Raw genomic sequence first — 19557 nt, 5'->3', positions numbered from 1 at the left:
CCAACAATACAAGTGTAGTAATTATAAGTGTTTGTCAAAATTGTTTAATAGAAATGCATGAATATTTTCCCAAGTGCTAAGGTAACAATGATTGCAAAGTCTTTAAAGCTATCAGATTTACTGTGTCCATTTGAACTTAGTATTTCATTTTCTTTCCTCTTTGCAGGTTATGTATGGCTTCCTAGTCGGCTGTTTAGTCCTACGATCAGTATATGTTGTCACATGGTAAGTAGTATTCAAACATTGCACAACTTATTAAACCTTGGATTTTAAAACTGAAGTGGACAGCAAAGAAGGTTACCTCCGGTTACAATGCGATCTTGGTCAGATGGGCCAATGGGCTAAGAAGTGGCAGATGGAGTTTAATTTAGATAATTGTGAGGTGCTGCATTTTGGGAAAGCAAATCTTAGCAGGACTTATACACTTAATGGTAAGGTCCTAGGGACTGTTGCTGAACAAAGAGACCTTGGAGTGCAGGTTCATAGCTCCTTGAAAGTGGAGTCGCAAGTAGATAAGATAGTGAAGGTGGCTTTCCTTTATTGGTCAGAGCATTGAGTACAGGAGTTAGGAAGTCACCTTGCGGATGTACAGGACATTGGTTAGGCCACATTTTGAATATTGCATGCAATTCTGGTCTCCTTCCTATTGGAAGGATCTTATGAAACCTGAAAGGGTTCAGAAAAGATTTACAAGGATGTTGCCAGGATTGGAGGATTTGAACTATAGGGAGAGGTTGAATAGGCTAAGACTGTTTTCCCTGGAGTGTTGGAAGCTGAGGGGTGACCTTATTGAGGTTTATAAAATCATGAGAGGCAAGGATAGGATAAATAGACAAAGTCTCTTCCCTGAGGTGAGGGAGTCCAGAACTAGAGGGCATAAGTTTAGGGTGAGAGGGGAAAGATATAAAACAGACCTAAGGGACAATGTTTTCACACAGAAGGTGGTGTGTGTATGGGATGAGTTGCCAGAGGAAGTGATGGAGGCTGGTACAATTGCAACATTTAAAAGGCATCTGGATGGGTAAATGAATAGGAAGGGTTTGGAGGGATATGGGCCGGGTGCTGGCAGGTGGGACTAGATTGGGTTGGGATATCTGGTCGGTATGGACGGGTTGGACCGAAGGGTGTGTTTCTGGGCTGTACATCTGTGATCGTATGACTCTAGTCCAAATTTGTAAAGGTTATTTGTACTGCACAATGTTGTGATGTGATACCAGGATTTTTATCACTCTGTGGTTGTAAATCTATTATTGGCAGAGTATTATCAGCTTATTTAGTAAAAGATTTGTACTTCAAACAGTTACATCTCTCATAGGTCAGGCATCATACCTGATGTGCAAATTATGTTGCACTTTCACCTTGTGATTTAGATATTCATAAAATAGCCTACATATCAATCTGAGGCATATATTGGAAAAATGGACTTTTTCATTGTTTTTCTTAAATCTATAGTTGCTTTTACAATCAAGTAATTATGACTAAAAATGACATGAGCAAATTACTTTTAATTTCTTTTTAATCTTTTGACTGTCACCTGCAAACCTCCCTTCAAGTTACTCACCATCCTGACTTAGAGAAATGTTGCCATTCCTTCAGTGTTTGTGGTCAAAAGCCTGGAATGAGTTCAGCTGGTGATGTCCACATCCCATGAGGGAATAGAAGGTGCAGGAGCTGGGATATCCTATACTTTCACCAGTATTCAATTAGCTGAACGTCTACCTCAACTCTACTTTCCCACTCTATTGAATTGAATTGGATGAGGTTTATTATCACAGTAAGTACAGTGAGAAGTTGACAAGTCACCACTTACAGCACCGTCTTAGGTACAAACCATCATAGAATCCCTACAGTGTGGAAACAGGCCATTTGACCCAACAAGTCCATTCTGACCCTATGAAGAGTAACCCACGAAGACCCATTCCCCAACTCTATTACTCTACATTTTCCATGACTAATGCAACTAACCTACACATCCCTGAACACTGTGGGCAATTTAGCATGGCCAATTCACCTAACCTGCCCATCTTTGGACTGTGGGAGGAAAGCAGAGCACCCAGAGGAGACCCAGCAGACACTGAGACAATGTGCAAACTGCACAGACAGTTGTCTGAGGCTGGAATCGAACATGGGTTTCTTCCGCTGTGAGGCAGCAGTACTAACCATTGAGCCACCGTGTTGCCCATACAAAGGTACCTAGAACAGATTCTTGGTACAAAGCAGAAAACTAAAGGAAACAATCTTTAAAAAGTTAACCATTACAGTCTTTCTTACGAAAAAGTAGAAAACATAGAAACACGCTCAACAGTTCAACACCACAGTCCATAAGCACCAAAACGTGCTGGGCTTGCACTCCTCATACGGGCTCAATGCTTCCCAATCCAGACTCTACCTTGCCACAGGCGCTGCCCTGAGCTGCCTGCTCTCGCCACCTTTTAGCCTGTTCCTGCTCCTGCCGCTGCCTCAGGCTGCCGGCTCCCACTGTCGCCGACTGTCGGCTCAGGCTGCATGTTCCTGCTCTCACAGCCTTTGTTAATACACTAGTAACACCATACAAGAGTAATAAAAAAAATGGTTGTTCGGCAATTCAAGACTTGAGTTTTGCTGAAAAACTGTATACTTTGTCAAAGATTTTATTTGGGCACTCTAAAACAATTCACAATTTGACACACTTTTCTAGCTACAAATATTGGTGCACAAGGCTCTGTTTTTCACCTGTTTCAGCTCAGTAAAATGGGTGTGACCAGTCTCTGATTCATTGGTCAAGGCATTGCCCTGAGTAACCAGCCAATCTGTCTAGTTTAAAACGTAAGCAAAATTTGACAGTTAACAGTCAGTCAATTTTAACTGGTGCTTTTACCATTACATCACCAGTACAAATTAGAGTCTAGTTTGCCAATCAATCGGCCCTCCCTTCTCATACAGTGCAAATGTTTTGTTTTCTCTTGACTTTGACATTTGTTATGAATTGTCCTGGAGTACAAGATGACAAGCTTTACCAATTTTTTTTAGCAGTAAAGTAATGAATTTGATTAATTCTGTTGTACAATTAACATTTTGACTACTAATCAGGTTCATTTTGTTGAAGGATGTGGGTCTGTTGGCTGGATGGCCACTTTGTGATGCCAATATTGTGGGTGCAATTCCCACACTGGCTGAGATTACCACGAAGAACTTAACCGTCTGAATTCCTCCCCTCACCTGAGGCATGGTAACCCTCAGGTTAAATCAATACCACCAGCTGTGTCTCTAATGAGAGAGTAATCTATGATCTAGTATGACTATGGCAGCTTTACCTTTACCTTTGGTTGAAGGCCTGTGCCGATATGAGAAGATTGAGTCTTGGGTTTATGGGGTTTATAAGTTAGTTTGCTGTCAGATATCGAGATTCACTTGTCTACCATTTGGACATTTATATTGCCAGCAAATTGACAAATCACATGTGTAAAACACTGCATTGTACATTTGCAAAATGGCAAGAATCACACATGATGTGGCTTTAAGCAACAAGCAATATAGAATCACTAAGGAAGGTATTTAATGGAAAAAAATGACCTGCATTCTAATCTCTTGTTCTGTAGATAATATATATTTTTAATAACTTATTATCGACTACACAGGATCTAATTCAACCAAACTCCTTTAGGCTTGCTGCACTGTTCTAATTCATTAGATACGTTCACTTTTCAGGGCTGCTCAGATTTGAATAACCAAGGGATATGGATTAAAAAGAGCTTAGAAAAAGCAAGGTAAACAGGGAAGTAAATCATAGGGAGTTAAAGCATTAAAGAGACAACATGCATTACTGAGCACAGTTTCAAAAATATTATTTCTTGTGATGTGTGTTTGTTTTTCTTTTTGTTTGTTTTGAATATAAATGTAATTCGGTCATCTTGAACTTTGGCTGCTATTCTCCCACATTTGTGATCTTTAGAGCACTTTTTTCTATGTTTCAATTTAGTGTGGGAGTGATAAAAACAGGGTCATTCCACAGGCATATAGTTCCTGCAGAGTTTAATGTTAGCTTTGGGCTTGAGAAGCACATCACTGAAAGACAAATTAGACAAATGTTCCTTTGTGGTATCTGATCGAAATCATTAATATTTTGTTGTTGTTCTAGTTAAAATAAAATTTTTGAAATGCAATCAGCATGTCCTTATATAATATGGGATTTACTGCTGTATGTGGTGTAAAATTTCTAGAGGATTTTGGTTTTACATTGGATCTTCTCCCTTGAAATGATATCAGATTTCATGATCTTCAAATCTTGGTTGCACGTTGTTTTCTGTTGTTAGAAGAGTGAGATTTAAATTCATAAAAATGATAACATTTCATTAGAGCACTCTATTGCTATGAAGTCAAGATTTGTTTGAAGTTTGTTGATGACACTATCAATTTATACAAGTTTTCTGACCTCTATGATCCTGAAATCTAATAGAGGTTTTATGGCACTGTTTGAAAATTTTGCTTCTCTTGGAACTGATGTGGCATTGAGAGACATCCATAAGATTTGTGGATATTATGACATGTCAACTCAGTTCCAATATCTGTGCCTTGAAGAAGTGAACAAAGCTAGTTCTTTCGTTATGAGACAGTTATCTACCAGTTTCATATAGTAGTGTAATTGAACTTGTTACTTTAACCAGCACCAATCAGGGCACTTTTTAAAATCATTTGTTGTTTCACAATTTGTAGAATACAAGTGATTTGGTTCCCACATCTAATGATCTATAAGTACTAGCTATAAAATACTTTGAACACTCAAAGAACATCCTATATGGATGTAGGTTCAACAACTTAATGATCTTTTTAAAACATTTTTTCCAGGGTTTACCCTTGGCTGAGGCCCCTTGCCTACACATCATTAGGTGTATTTCTGATGGGCTTCATTCTATGGAATGTAGACAATATCTTCTGCAATAATTTAAGGTAAGGTTTATCTCTTTCAATTGACTTTAAAATTTTCATCCTCGTTTTCAAATCCCTCCATGTTCTCACCCCTCTCTTTCTTCTGAAATCTCTGTGCCCCCCCCAAAGGTCGGTATTCTGTTTCACACATAGGGATGTTCGTAAACCTGACACTTGAGTGTGCCTGGTTTTGATTGCTGCAGCATTGGCGGTCATGATTTCGGCTGTTTGGATCTTAATCCTTGGAATGTTGTCCCTAAACTTCCCCTTCATCTCAAGGTGTATCTTTTCTTTCAAGGCACTCCTTAAAACCTACCTCTTTGCCCTGGATTTTCGTTCTGTTAGATTTTGCTTTAACCTGTTTCTATGAGGCAAGTTGGTTTTTATCAAATGGAGCTGAGTAAGAGACATTGTTTCTAATCTTTCACATCCAGTGTGAGTATAAAACATTCAGAGATTAAGGTTGGCATTGGTGCAGGGTAAAGCTGCTCCAAGTAGAATTACAGGACTAAGTATCCATCAAGAAACAAAATTGAATTTTAAATGTGTTCCCTAAATATTCATGGTAAAATTGGGACTGTCAACAACATAAGTCACTGAGCTAGCAATCCAGAGACCCAGGCAACTTTTCTGAGGACAGTGTATCAAAACCTGCCATGACACATTTTAATTCGATTCATAAATCTGAAATTAAAAGCTAGTCTAATGGTGCCAATGAAACCATTGTCAATTGTCATTTTTTAAAAAATATCTGCTTCACTGATATCCTTTAGGAAAGGAAAGCCTGCCATCCTCAACTAATGAGGTCTGCACGTTACACTAGATCCATAGCTATGTTGGTGACTCTTAAATGCCTTCTGAAATCGACTAGCTAATCACTCAGTTATAGCTAACTGCTACAAAGTCTGAAAATGGACAGGTACAAATGACTCTGATTCTAAAATAAAGAGGACTTGCTCGAATTGTACAGGTCTTTTGTGAGACCACACCTGAAGTATTATGTGTAAAACTGTAAAATATAGGATCAGAATTAGGCCATTCAGCTCATTAGATCTGTTTCACCATTCGATCATGGCTGTTATATTTCTCAACCCCATTCTCCTGCTCCTGTAACCTTTGATTTGCTTACTAATCAAGAGTCTATCTCTCCCTGTCTTAAATACACACCAGTTCCACAGATTCACCACCCTCTGGCTGAGGGGTATTTTTAGATTAGATTAGATTAGATTACTTTACAGTGTGGAAACAGGCCCTTCGGCCCAACAAGTCCACACCGACCCGCCGAAGCATAACCCACCCATACCCCTACATTTACCCCTTACCTAACACTACGGGCAATTTAGCATGGCCAATTCACCTGACCTGCACATCTTTGGACTGTGGGAGGAAACCGGAGCACCCGGAGGAAACCCACGCAGACACAGGGAGAACGTGCAATCTCCACACAGTCAGTCGCCTGAGGCGGGAATTGAACCCGGGTCTCTGGTGCTGCGAGGTAGCAGTGCTAACCACTGTGCCACCGTGCTGCCCACACGTGGGTATAAATTTGGTAATTGAAAAGGAAGGATATACTTGCATTGGAGTCAGTACAGTGAACGTTGCTGGCTTGGTAACTGGAGTCAGGTTCATCTATAAAGAGCTCTTGGGTGGCTCGGTGGTTAGCACTGCTGCCTCACAGCACCAGTGACGCTAGTTTGATTGCAGCCTCAGGCGACTGTCTGTGTGGAGTTTGTACATTCTCCTCGTGTCTGCGTGGGTTTTGTCCAGGTGTTCTGCTTTCCTCCCACAGTCTAAAGATGTGCAGGTTAGGTGATTTGGCCAAGCTAAATTGCCCATAGTGTCCAGGGATGTGTAGATTAGGTATGTTAGTCAGGGGAAATGTAGAGTAATAGGGTAGGGGAATAGGTCTGGGTAGGTTACTTTTCGGAGGGTCGGTGTGGACTTGTTGGGCCAAAGGGCCCGTTTCCACACTGTAGAGATTCTACAAAATGTGTTTATAAGCTCTCGTTGAAACGTTCAAGATTATTAATGGATTTAGCTGCTGAAATGTTCCCCTGGCTCGATCATTCAAGAACCAGCACTATTTTACACAAAGGCCCAATCAGTTCGGACTAAGGTGAGAACTCCCTTCACTCAAAGGGTTGTGAATCTTTGAAATCCTCTATTTGAGAGGATGGTGGATGTATCATCACTAAATTTTATTCATTTGTGGGATGTAGATGATACTGGCAAGGCCAGCATTTGTTGCCTATTCCTAATTGTCCTTGAACTGAGTGACTTACTGGATATTTTAGAGTCAACTGCATCACTGAGTGTTTGGAGTTGCAAACAGGCCAAACCAGATTTCCTTTCCCAGAGGGCATTATTGAACACCTGATAGGATCTTATAATTATTGTGGTGATCATTATGGAGTGTCATGTCATATTCCTGATTTATTAACTGAATTTAAAATCCTCCAACTTCCATGCTGGATTTGAGCCAGTGACCTAGCGCAAAAGCCTGGGTGATTGGATTACGAGTCCAGTGATATTATCCTTCCACCACTGTCCCCTCAATTTTTTATTAAATATATTGAACATTCTTAACACTGGAATAGAAAATGGACCATCCATGATTGAGAATGGAATAATGTGGAGTTGAATCCTAGCATCAGCTATAACCATAGGTCTTCTCCTGCTCTTTTTACTTTTATTATTAAAAGTAATGACGGTCATTTACAGTAATTAGGAAAGTGACTGGGGCAGTAGACATGAGGTTTTCTCTCTCTGATTTATGATGAGGAGTAACATATTGGTTGAATTGTTGATGGGAAATTTCTCGCAAGATATGATTAAGAAGAGAGGTTTAAAAAAAAGCATATCCGTTAGGAACAGGCAAAGAAGTAGAGCTGATTGGTCATCTCTATCTAAAGAGCTGAAACAAATAAGATGAGGCAAATGGCCACTTTTTGTGCTATGTTTCTATGATATGTAATCCCGAATGTAATCTATGAATTTTTCTTGAAATGTTTAGACCTTTCTCAGCAACTTTCTCCTTCCTTGTCCTCCAGCATGAGTTTGGGCTGAGATCAGTTGCGAGTGCTTCACCCAAGGGGTTATTATACATTCGGGCCTTATAAGGAATGTGATCTGCTCATGGGCAATTTTTCAAACGTCAGTGAATATTGGAAATGCACCAGATGTTCATCCTTCTCTAAAGATGGTCCTTTCAACTACTGGAAGAGTTAAAGTTAACAGAATAGAGATGGAAAATTAGAAGGGGACATGATAAAGCGTTAACTTCATTGCACAAAGATTCTTTGCTTTGAGAAATTAATTGTTCCCAAAGATTTGACATCCTTTCTTTTGTTCTGGTAATTGGTCATATGTACCAGAAAGATTTAGGCTAAACTTTTTTATTTGTTCGTTTCACATGGGCATTTATTTTTTTTGTCCCTAATTGCTCAGAGGACCATCAATTCTCAACCACATTGCTCTATGACTGGATACACATAATCCAGGCAAGTTAGGGATGACAGATTTTTCTTCGATAAAGGATATTAGTGAGCCAAAGGGGTTTTTATGACAGTTGACTTGGTTACTATTATGCTAGCTTTATATTTCCAGTTTTTAAAATTGATTTCAGATTTCGCTATCTACTGTGATGGAATTTAGGTTCACTTTATTAGAAGATTTGCCTGATACAATCCAGTGACATAACTACTGCACCATTACCTCCCCTGAGTCAGTGTAGTCATTGCAGGTGGAATTGGCTTCAGTACCCTCAAGTGAAGGAATCTGTTGATTTCTATGGAGTCAGATACATATCTAAGGAGACTTTTATATCCCACTGAGTTTGTGCCAGTTCTCTGTAGGACAATTCAGTCAGTCCGTCCCATTGTGATGCTGCATTCCAGTGGCTCTGCAAATTTAATTTCCTCGGTGACCCCACCCAATTTCCTTTTGAAATCATTCATCATCATTCTTGTTTTAAAAGTTCTTTGTCACGTCTACACTCTGTCTTTTAGAATCATACAGCATGGAAACAAACCCTTTGGTTCAACTCATATGCCTCTAAACCCTTCATGTAGCCATCCAGATGCCTTTTAAATGTTGTATTTGTAACAGCCTCCACCACTTCCTCTGGCATCTCATTCCATATACACACCACTCTCTGTGTGGATGCAGTTGCTCCTTAGGTCCCTTTCAAATCTTTCCCCCCTCATCTTAAACTCATCCCCTCTAGTTTTGGACTCTCTCACCCGAGAAAAAAGATCACACTGTCCATGTCCCTCATGATTTTATAAACCTCGGAGGTCACCTCTGAAGCTCCAGTGAAAAATGCCCCAATCTGTTCAGCCTCTCCCTACAACTCAAACACTCCAGTTCTGTCAACTTCCTTGTAAATTTTTTCTGCACCCTCTCAGGTTTAACATCACCCTTTCTAAAGAAGGGTGACTAGAATTGTACATCGTATTCTAAAAGTGGCCTCACCAGTGTCCTGTACAGCTGCAAAATAACATTCCAACTCCTATACCCAGTGCTCTGACCTATAAAGGTAAACATCCCAAGCGTTGTCTTCACCATCCTATCTACCTGCAACTCCACTTTCCAAGTAATATGCACCTGCACCCCTCGGCCTTTTTATTTGGCAACACTCCCTGGGACCTATCATTAACTGTCTAAGTCCTACCCTGCTTTGCCATACAAAATACTTAGCTAAATTAAACTCTATCTGTTACTTCCTGTCCATTGTCCCATCTGAACAAGGTCCAGTTGTATTCTGAGATAAATCTTCTTCATAGTCCACTGCATCACCAATTTTGGTGTCATCTGCAACATTCTAGCCACATCTCCTATATTCACATCCAAATCATTTATATAAATTACGAAAAGCAGTGGACCCAGCACTGATCCTTGTGGCACACCTCTGATTATAAGCCTCCAGTCTGAAAAGTAACCCGATACTATCATCATCTGTGTGCTAACTTTAAGCTAATTTTATATGCAATTTCTTCCTTCCCGTGCACCCATCTGCATCTCTTGCCAAAATCATTTAATCTGTGACCCTAGTTCTTGTACTCTAATAATGGGACAAGCTTTCTTACATCAAGTAGAAAAAGAAACCATAATCTTGCATAATTCTATAAAATCTCCCCTCAGTTTTCTTTGTGGTAATGAGAGCAATCCCAACTTCCATCTACCCTTGTGTCTAAAATGCCTCATCTCTGGAAGTATTTGATTGGACCTCCTTTTCATCCCATCAAGAAATGTGCTTCCTAAAATGTGGTGGCCAAGCTGAATGCAATACTCCAGTTGTGTAGACCTTTATAAAAGTTTTTGATTAACCTGTTTTTGTATCCAATATCTCTACTTATGCAGCCCAAGATCCCTCTGTTTTGCCAACTATTCACAACACCCAACCCCTCCTACAATAATTGCACATGCGTGTTCTGACGACCAGATCTCTCGGTTCTTGCAAGCTGTTTAACGATTAAACAATGAAGTCTAGAATCATAGAATTATTACAGCAAAAAGAAAGCCATGTGATACATTGTGTCTGTGCCAATTTGTGTATTTCCTTCTGCTAAAATGCAACACCTCTGTGTTAAACTCCCACATGTCACTTGTCTATCCATTTTGGAAGCCTCTCGATATCTCATTACAATAGATTCAGTGTTTTGTATCATCACCAAATTTTGAAATTTTACTCGCTGTTCCAATATCCAACTTGCTTGATAATTGCTGGAATGTGTGTGTGTGGATGTTGGGTGAGGACACAGATTGTCTTGGCCAAGACGTTGAATCTGTTATTGTAACTCATGGGCTACTTGATGAAAGAACCACTGACATCCATGGAACTGCCCCAAGTAAGTTGCTAACTTTGACATTGAAATTGCTAATAATGGTAATATACATCTTTGGACAGGTTTTGAAGTGTAATTTGTATCTTTTTTTATCTTAAGGGATATCCGGCAAAAGTTACCATTCCAAATTCTAGGTGCCGTGACACAGTTTCATGCTTGGTGGCATATTCTAACAGGCCTCGGCTCCTATTTACACATTCTTTTCAGGTAGGCTTTATGTCAATATACTTGGCTCGCTGTCTCTCTTAAAGATGCAAAATGATTTTAAAACAATGTTTTGGCTCCTTTCTCCTATGAAAATACAGATTTCCATTTGTTGATTCACCCAAGAGGTAGAGCACAGTGGCTTTAAAGCCTGGATTTTGTTCCTACTACCACACTGTATAGGTGCATCTAAGATGGTAAAATGCCTGTTTAGTATTTGTGTGGGTTCTTTGTTATCTATGCATTCATTACATCAACAAGCAAAAAGTACTTTGTCAAGGTGAAACACTTAGGAGTAAGTGAAACATGTAGCCTGAACTTTGCATTCAAAAGATGATAACTTAGAAAGAGTAGCCAAAGAGAACAAAATGAGCAGCGACTGTTGGCTAAAGGGTGAGTTAGACACGAATATGCACAGGAAAGAGTATAGACCTATCAAAAAGGGATGGTCTTCTGCCTAGTTGTCCCTTCCTGTTCCTAAAGGTTCTATTGTTTTGAGGATTTTTGAGTTTGAAATGCACATCTGCAAACTTGCGATAAATGTACCTCAATACTTCAGAAATAAGCTTACTTAAAAGCAGTAGCGCTTCAAACTCTGCTTAAAAGCACAAATGAAGAGAGAAAGTAACCAGTTTCCCGGTTTTGAAATGAATGTATATATAAACATGAGACGCAGTTAAGGATTATGTCATAACCATTTACCCTTGTCAATCAGGTGTAGTTTTTAACTGAGAAGAAAAATAATTAATTCAGGAAAGGCCAGCCTGTCAATTCTGTTTAATCCTACATCAAATAGTGAGTGTTCCTCCCATAACACCACCTGTTGAATTTCTTACTTTTAAGAAACACCAAGCTCTTTTGCTTGCCTTTCTTGGAAGAATGAAACATGTACTTATAGCCCGGGAACTGCAGCTATTTACAGAGACAGCCCATCTCCACCTCTTCCAGGCAGTTAAGGAGAGGCAATAGAAGCTGGCCCAGTCAGATGGCCTACACCTTAAGAACAATCTCCAGGTGCCTACTCAATGGTATTTTAAAAAGCTGACCATTGTCTCTGAATGTTTATTCCATTTTAGCTATTTGCTTACAGAAGAAAAATCTAATCTCTCTCTGTTTAAGAAGCTTGATGAACTTTGAGCACAGGATGGAAAAACAAATACATTATCCACGTTCTAAAGCTTGTTTACATCAGCCCTTCTTATACCTTTAATTGTTTTGTAAACTCTGTAATCCATCTCCTCGAATTGCTGTATTTCTCCAATGAAAATAAATCCAATTGTTTTAGGTCTCTTGATGACTTTATCTCAAAGACTTGTAACTGACCTGCTCTAACTAACTAACCACTCTTCTCTGCAAACTTTCCTTTTTAATGCTTTGACATAAGGTGAAAAACTATTGCCACATTTCAAGGATACCTTTATAATTAATACTGATTCTTGATAAAGCAAGGATTTTTCACTTGTGGGATGGGCGCATCACTGGCTGGGTCAGCATATATTGCCCGTCTCTAGTTATAGAGTCATAGAATTATACAGCATGGAGACAGGCCCTTCCGGTCCAACTCTTCCATGTCGACCAGACTTCTCAATCTGACCTCGTTCCATTTGCCAGCATTTGGTCCCTATTCCTCTAAACTCTTCCTAGTCATATACCCTTGAGAAGATGGTAGCGAGCTGCCTTGAACCGCTGCAGTCCATCTGCTGTGGGTTGACTCACAATGTCCTTGGCAAGGGAATTCCAGGATTTTGACCCAGTGGCAGTGAAGGGACGGCGATATATTTCCAAGTCAGGATGGTGAGTGCCTTGGAGGGATCTTGCAGGTTGTGGTGTTCCCATGCATCAACAGCCTTTGCCCTTCTCGATGCAAGTGGTCATGGATCTGAAAGATGATTTGCAAAGAGGCTTGGTGAATTTCTGCAGTGCATTTTGTAGATGGTACACCATACTGCTACTGAATGGGGGGAGTGGTGGGGGAGTGGATGCTGATGGATGTGATGCTTTGTGCTGGCAGGTACAAAGCTTCTGGAGTGTAGTTGGAGCTGCACCTAGCCAAGCAAATTGGGAGTATTTCATCACACTCCTGACTTGTGCCTTGTAACAGGCTTTTGGGAGTCAGGAGACTAGTTACTCCAATATGCCTAGCATCTGACCTGCACATGTTGCTACTGTATTTATATAGCAAGTCCAGTTTCTGAGTGATGGTAACCCCCAGGTATTGATACAGGGAGATTCAGTGATGATAACACCATTAAATGTCAAGGGGCAGTGATGGTTAGATTGACTCTTACTGATAACAGTCATTGCCTGGCATTTGTATGAAATGAATGTTTCTTGCCACTTGTCAGCCTAAGCTTGGATAGTTTCTATGCTTCTTGCATTTGAAAATGAATTGCTTCAGTATCTGAGGAATTGCGAATGGTGTTGCACATTGTGCAATCATTGGCGAATATCCTCCCTTCTGACCTTATGACAGAGGGAAGGTCATGAACGAAACAGATCACCTAAGATGCTATCCTGTAGAACTGCAGAAATGTCCTGGAGCTGAGATGACTGGCCTCCATGAAGCACAACTATCTTATGTGCCAGGTATGGCTGCATCCAACAGAGTTTGCCCCTGATTCCAGTTCCATTGATTCCAATTTTGCGAGGTTTCTATGATGCCACACTTGGTTGAGTGCAGCTTGATGTCAAGGGCTGACACTGTCACCTCACCTCTGGAATTCAGCTGTTTTGTCCATTTAGAACCAAGGCTATAATGAGGTCAGGAGCTGAATGACAGAACATAACCGGGCAGCAGGTGCTGCTTGATAGCTCTGTCGATGACACCATCCATCACTTTATTGATGATTGTGAGTAGATTGACAGGATGGTAATTGGCCAGGTTGGATTTGTCCTGCGTTTTGTGTATGGAACATACTTGGGCAGTTTCCATATAGGTGGGTAGATGTCAATGTTGTAACTGTACTGTAAGGATGTAACCAGTTGAGACATGGCTTCAATGCTGGCTTGAATTTTATTTCTCAGCTTCTGTTTTGCTCATTCTCTTTCAGTTATAAGTCAAAACTAGCAATGAATGCATGCGGTTGAAAATTCAAGCAGTTCACAAAATAATGAAATGCTGCCATGGAAAGACCTACTTAACATGGGCACAGATAACACCAAATGTTCGAAATTTTATCAACAGGTTAGAAATTAGAAAACAAAAAGTTCACTCGCTCCACCCCAAGAGAGCTAGAGACATTCAACACGCCTGCAGAGGGACTCGGTTGGAAACCTTAAAGTTAAACTAAATGCTCCTCTGCTGAGGTGGGATATCAAGCGCTACAGAAATATGTCATTGATTCGATTTTTTAAAATTCAGAAATGCATTTATGAAGTAGCTGGTCTTGATAAAGATGTCGACTGTGATTAAGTGGTAGCACTCTCTCACCTCTTCTTCAGAAGATTGGATTTCAAACTTACTGTAATCCAGGCTGACATTCCAATGCAGTACTGAGGGAGTTCTGTGCTGTCAGCTGTGCTGGCTTTCAGATGAAGGTTAAATTAAAGCCCCTTCAGGCCATTAAGTTCAAAGGAAGATATCCCATGGCACTATTGAAGGAAAACTGGGATATTTTGAGGTTGCAAAAGGTATGTTATAAATTTGGATTCTTATTTTTTTAATGGGTGATTTGAGATGGAGCACAGTGATGTAGGAGATGGGAACCTTACAGAGGTGTTACAGGATGACTGATATTCTCTTGCTGTTGATAGTTATGCTGCTGCGCATTTGGCTTATATGTTTGCTAATGCCAAGGAAATACGCTTATTAATTCATTCTGCATGGCTGACTTTGGAACAAGAGACCAGAATAAATTCATTTTTTAAGTATGTTTATAAAACAGTCTGTCAAAGGCAGGGATCAGGGGGCACATAGCAAAGAAGGAGTCAAAATGCCAGACTGTGACCTCGGAATCATGCGCAGGGTCAGATTTAGACTGTGAGAAACTAAGAAAAATGAAAAGGAATGTGTACTAATTAAATGGGGTTATGTTTTGAACGCATTCAGGAAGGAATTGGCTTGTCATTCGGACAAATTTTATTTTGCTACTTGCAAATGATGTATTGAACTTGTGGGTATAATCTAGAAGCAAGAACGCAAGTGTAGAGAAAACGATGAGGCTGAGAAGGAGTGGAACCGTTTTGAGTTTATGGCACAAGTTTATCCATGTTTTGCTGCCATCCTGGGGAGGAGATGATTGGAGAATTATTTTCAGCTCTCAGATTATAAAACAACATCCTTGATTGCAATTCATGGCAATGGTTTTGTCTTTAACCTTGTTTCATTTACCTTTCCGCTATGTCTGTCCTGTGCAGCTCTTTTCAACTCTCTGCGCAGCTCCGTTGCTTTTCTGTGTCAAAGTTGGTGGAGGTATAATTTTTTAAATGCTGGCGGAGGGTCATACCTTCTTAATAATTATTAACAATTGAATTTCAGTAAATATAACTTGTGCACCCATGTACCACACTTGACAACCGTGACTACGCTACGTATCATATTTTGTGTTAAGCATTTTGGAGCATTTTGAGGTTGGGAAAAGCAGTTGTTAAATTCATGACTTTAATCACGCAAAGCACCCCTACTGTACTAGTCAGAAATTAAAATGTGAGCAATATGATTGATTGGTAATGTTCAAACACAGTGACTGTTCTGTACATGTATGGGCAGGCATGGCTATTGTGCTCCAACAATTTCTCAACAATTTCAATGAGATGAAACACCAGTGGATTTTTGTTTTTTTTTGTTATTTGTTCATGGGATATAGGCGTAGCTGGCAAGATCAACATCTGTGGCCCATCCCAAATGGAATATCACCATATTTAAAAAATGCTTGTATTCATCAAGCATGTCTCTCAGTCCCTGAATATCTCAAAGTGCTTTATAAAGTACTGTTGTTGTTTTGTAATGTGGGAGATAAGCAACCAATTTGAGGAGAGTAACCTCCCACAACAGCACTCTGAGAATGATCGGAATAGTTTTTTTTCTTGGCTGACATAGATTGAAGATAAATATTAACCTGAACACACAAGATCTCCACTGGTTGTCTTCAAAGCAAATGCCATATGATATTTTACATCCATCTGAGAAGGCAGATGGGACCTCAGTTTGGTGTCTCATTCAACAAATGAATTTTGTATTCATCTGATGTTTAAATACCTGTAAATGCATCATCCTGATGACATGGAGAATGCCAGAACGTGCAGTCACATAGATTGTGCAAAATACAACTCACCTGATTAGAGAGGCTAAAACCAGGGGTCATCGGTTTGTTTTTAAAAAGGAGAATGTCACCTAGGTCTGGAGAAATGTTTTTACTCAGGGTTGCGAACCTTTGGAATTCTTTTCCACAGAGGGTTATGGAGGCTCCGTCTTTACATATGTTCAAAGTAGAGATAGATTTGGTTGATAGATTTCTGATTGGCAATGTTGCTTGAGGATGTAGAGGGCAAGTGGAAGGTATGGAAGTGTTCAATCAGCCACAATTACATTGAGGAGCTGGGCAATCTTGATGGGCTGACTGGCCTACTCCTGTGCCATTCCTAGCCATGGAACAATGTCCCTACATGCCAGGATTTCAAAAGAGGAGTAAATGGAAGTTGGAGATTTGGATACTTGTTTTGCGACTTGTATTTCTTCATAGCTCTGGTGCACATGAATGTGAATATTTAACCACTTAAACTGGTTTGGGTTAAACCGTATTGCAATCTAAAGACCTTGCCAAGACCAACCAAGCAGAATAATGACCAGTGCAATTGTACCGTAATGTAATTGTCACAGATATCAGCTGATAATCATGTAACGTTAATTCTGATCAAAATTACTTTTTATTTTCAGTATGTATACAAGAACTCTATATTTGAAATACAGACCTAAAGTGAAGGTAAGCCAAAACTGTTCATGTGTATATTGGTGGCTATAAGTTAAAGTTGAGGTTTTTTGTAAGATAAGGTCATATTGTAATGAAACAGAGGAAGAATGGTTTCTCTACACATAAAGATACAAATAGAACATTACAGCATAGCACAGGCCCTTCAGCCCTTGATGTTGCGCCAACCCCTGTGAAACCAATCTGAAGCCCATTTAACTGCACTGTTCCATTTTCATTCATATGTTTATCCAATGACCATTTAAATGCTCTTAAATTTAGCGAGTCTATTACTGTTGTAGGTAAGGTGTTCCATGCTCCTATACTGAGTAAAGAAACTACTTCTGACATCTGTCCTATATCTATCTCCCCTCAATTTAAAGCTATGTCCCCTCATGCTAGTCATCACTATCTGAGCAAAAAGGCTGTCACTGTCTACCCTATCTAACCCTCTAATTATCTTACATGTCTCAATTAAATCAGCGCTCAACTTTCTTTCTAATAAAAACAGCCTCAAGTCCCTCAGCCTTTCCTCATAAGACCTCCCCTCCATACCAGGCAACATCCTAATAAATCTTCTCTGAACCCTTTCCAAAGCTTCCACATCCTTTCTATAATGCGGCGGAGAGAACTGTATGCGATATTCCAAGTGTGGCTGCACCCAGAGTTTTGTAACAGCTGCAACATGACCTCATGGCTCCGAAACTCAATCCCTCTGCCAATAAAAGCCAACACACAGTATGCCTTCTTAACAATGTTATCAACCTGGGTGGCAATTTTCAAGGATCTATGTACAATGGACACAGAGATCTCTGCTCATCTACACTACCAAGAATCTTACCATTAGCCCAGTAGTCTGCATGCCTGTTGCTCCTTCCAAGTGTCTCCATCCTTTTTATTGGGCACGGAGTAGGTCATTTAATTGCTCTGTGCCTTAAACCCTTGCCTCTATATCACTTGAAACCTTGAAGTTAGCAAAAACTCTGTCAATCTTAGACTTGATGTGGAGGTTTTAACTGGGGTGGACGAAGTTAAAAATCCCACAATACTAGGTTATAGTCCAACAGGTTTATTTGGAAGTATTAGTTTTTGGAATGCTGCTCCTTCATCAGATGCTGTGATCTCAGGTTTAACATTGTAGAGGGTGCTACCATTCATCATGTATTCCCTTGCCTTGTTTATCTTCCCGAAGTGCATAATCTCTCACTTATCTGGATTGATTGCAATTCCATTTATCAGTCCATATACATCTTCCTGTAATCCAAGTTTATCCTTCTCATGAATTACTACCCACCAGTTTTATGTCATCTATGTACTTTGCTATATTCAAGTCTCAATCATTTATATATGCCACAAATTGCAAGGGCCCTAACACTAATTTCTGCAGAACCCACTGGACACAGGCTTCCAGTCAGAAAATCACCTCTCAACCATCACCCTCTGCTTTCTACCACGCAGCCAATTCTGAATCAGTTTAGCCAAATTTCATTGCATCCTGTGCACTCTTACCTTCACTGTTAGTTTCCCAGGAGGGTCAGATTAGATTAGATTATTTACAGTATGGAAACAGGCCCTTTGGCCCAACAAGTCCACACCGCCCTCCAAAGAGTAACCCACCCAGACCCATTCCCCCAGACTAATGTACCTAACACTGTGGCCAATTCACCTGACCTGCACATCTTTGGACTGTGGGGAGGAAACCGGAGCACCCGGAGGAAACTCACACAGACACAGGGAGAATTTGCAAATTCCATACAGACAGTCACCCGAGGTGGGAATTGAACATGGGTCCCTGGTTCTGTGAGGCAGCAGTGCTAACCACTGAGTCACCGTGCCACCCCACGGTGTTATCTGTTCTTGGATCCTTGACAAACTACACATTTGACTATAATGTTAAAATACTTAGGAATCTTTTTAAAATATCAGTTCTGGATTACTGTATGAGTACTATGTCATAGAGTACGTGCCAAGTATAGATATTTATCACACAATTCGCCTCTAAATTTAGATACAATCTTCAAACGTAACTTTAAGGAAAAGAAAATTGAATATTCAAACAAATATATTAAGATGATTATACTATCAGACCAGTATAGTTTCTTCAAGCAATGAGGCACCTTTACCTCAAACTTTTTTTATGATAACTTTTTTTTTGGTCTGGACCTCAAGGCTGGGACTTTTCACTGGAACATAGGAAGTTGAGGTGACCTTATAAAGATGTATGAAATCATGAGGGACATGGATGAGGTGAATAGCAAAGGTATTTCCCCTAGGATAGGGAAGTTGAAAACTAGAGGGCATATTTTTAGGGTGAGAGGATTAAGATTTAAAAAGTGACCTGAGGGGCAACTTTCACACAGAGGGTGGTTAGTATGTGGAATGTACTGCTAGAGGAAGTAGTAAATGTACAACATCTAAAAGACATTTGGAGATACATGTATAGGAAACATTTAGCAGGAGATGGGCTAAATGTAAGCAAATGGGACTAGTTTAGAATCATTGAATCCCTAGTGTGGAAACAGGCCACCTGGCCCAACACTCCGGAGAATAACCCACCCAGACCCACTCTCCTACTCTATATTTACCCCAAACTAATGTACCTAACCTACACATCTCTGAACACCATGGGCGATCTAGCATAGCCAATTCACCCAATCCGCCCATCTTTGGACTGTGGGATGAAACTGAGCACCCGG

At 40.1% G+C, this 19557-nt stretch overlaps 1 protein-coding gene across 1 annotated transcript in view; it reads left to right on the top strand.

Moving 5' to 3' along the window:
* The window catches only part of acer3 (alkaline ceramidase 3), a 195590-nt gene that overhangs the window by 168680 nt on the left and 7353 nt on the right, over positions 1-19557 (top strand). Inside the window, exons 7-10 of the mRNA XM_043692440.2 lie at positions 167-225; positions 4825-4926; positions 10851-10958; positions 16831-16876. Of these exons, the coding sequence (XP_043548375.1) occupies positions 167-225; positions 4825-4926; positions 10851-10958; positions 16831-16876 (315 nt within the window). The remainder of the gene's footprint in view (positions 1-166; positions 226-4824; positions 4927-10850; positions 10959-16830; positions 16877-19557) is intronic.

This window comes from Chiloscyllium plagiosum, unplaced genomic scaffold, assembly GCF_037043375.1.
Source record: "Chiloscyllium plagiosum isolate Xiang-an unplaced genomic scaffold, Cpla_swu_hap1 HiC_scaffold_6, whole genome shotgun sequence".
Lineage (NCBI taxonomy): Eukaryota > Metazoa > Chordata > Chondrichthyes > Orectolobiformes > Hemiscylliidae > Chiloscyllium > Chiloscyllium plagiosum.
Note: the sequence above shows the minus strand (reverse complement) of the source record. Positions and strands in the feature narration are given on the sequence as shown.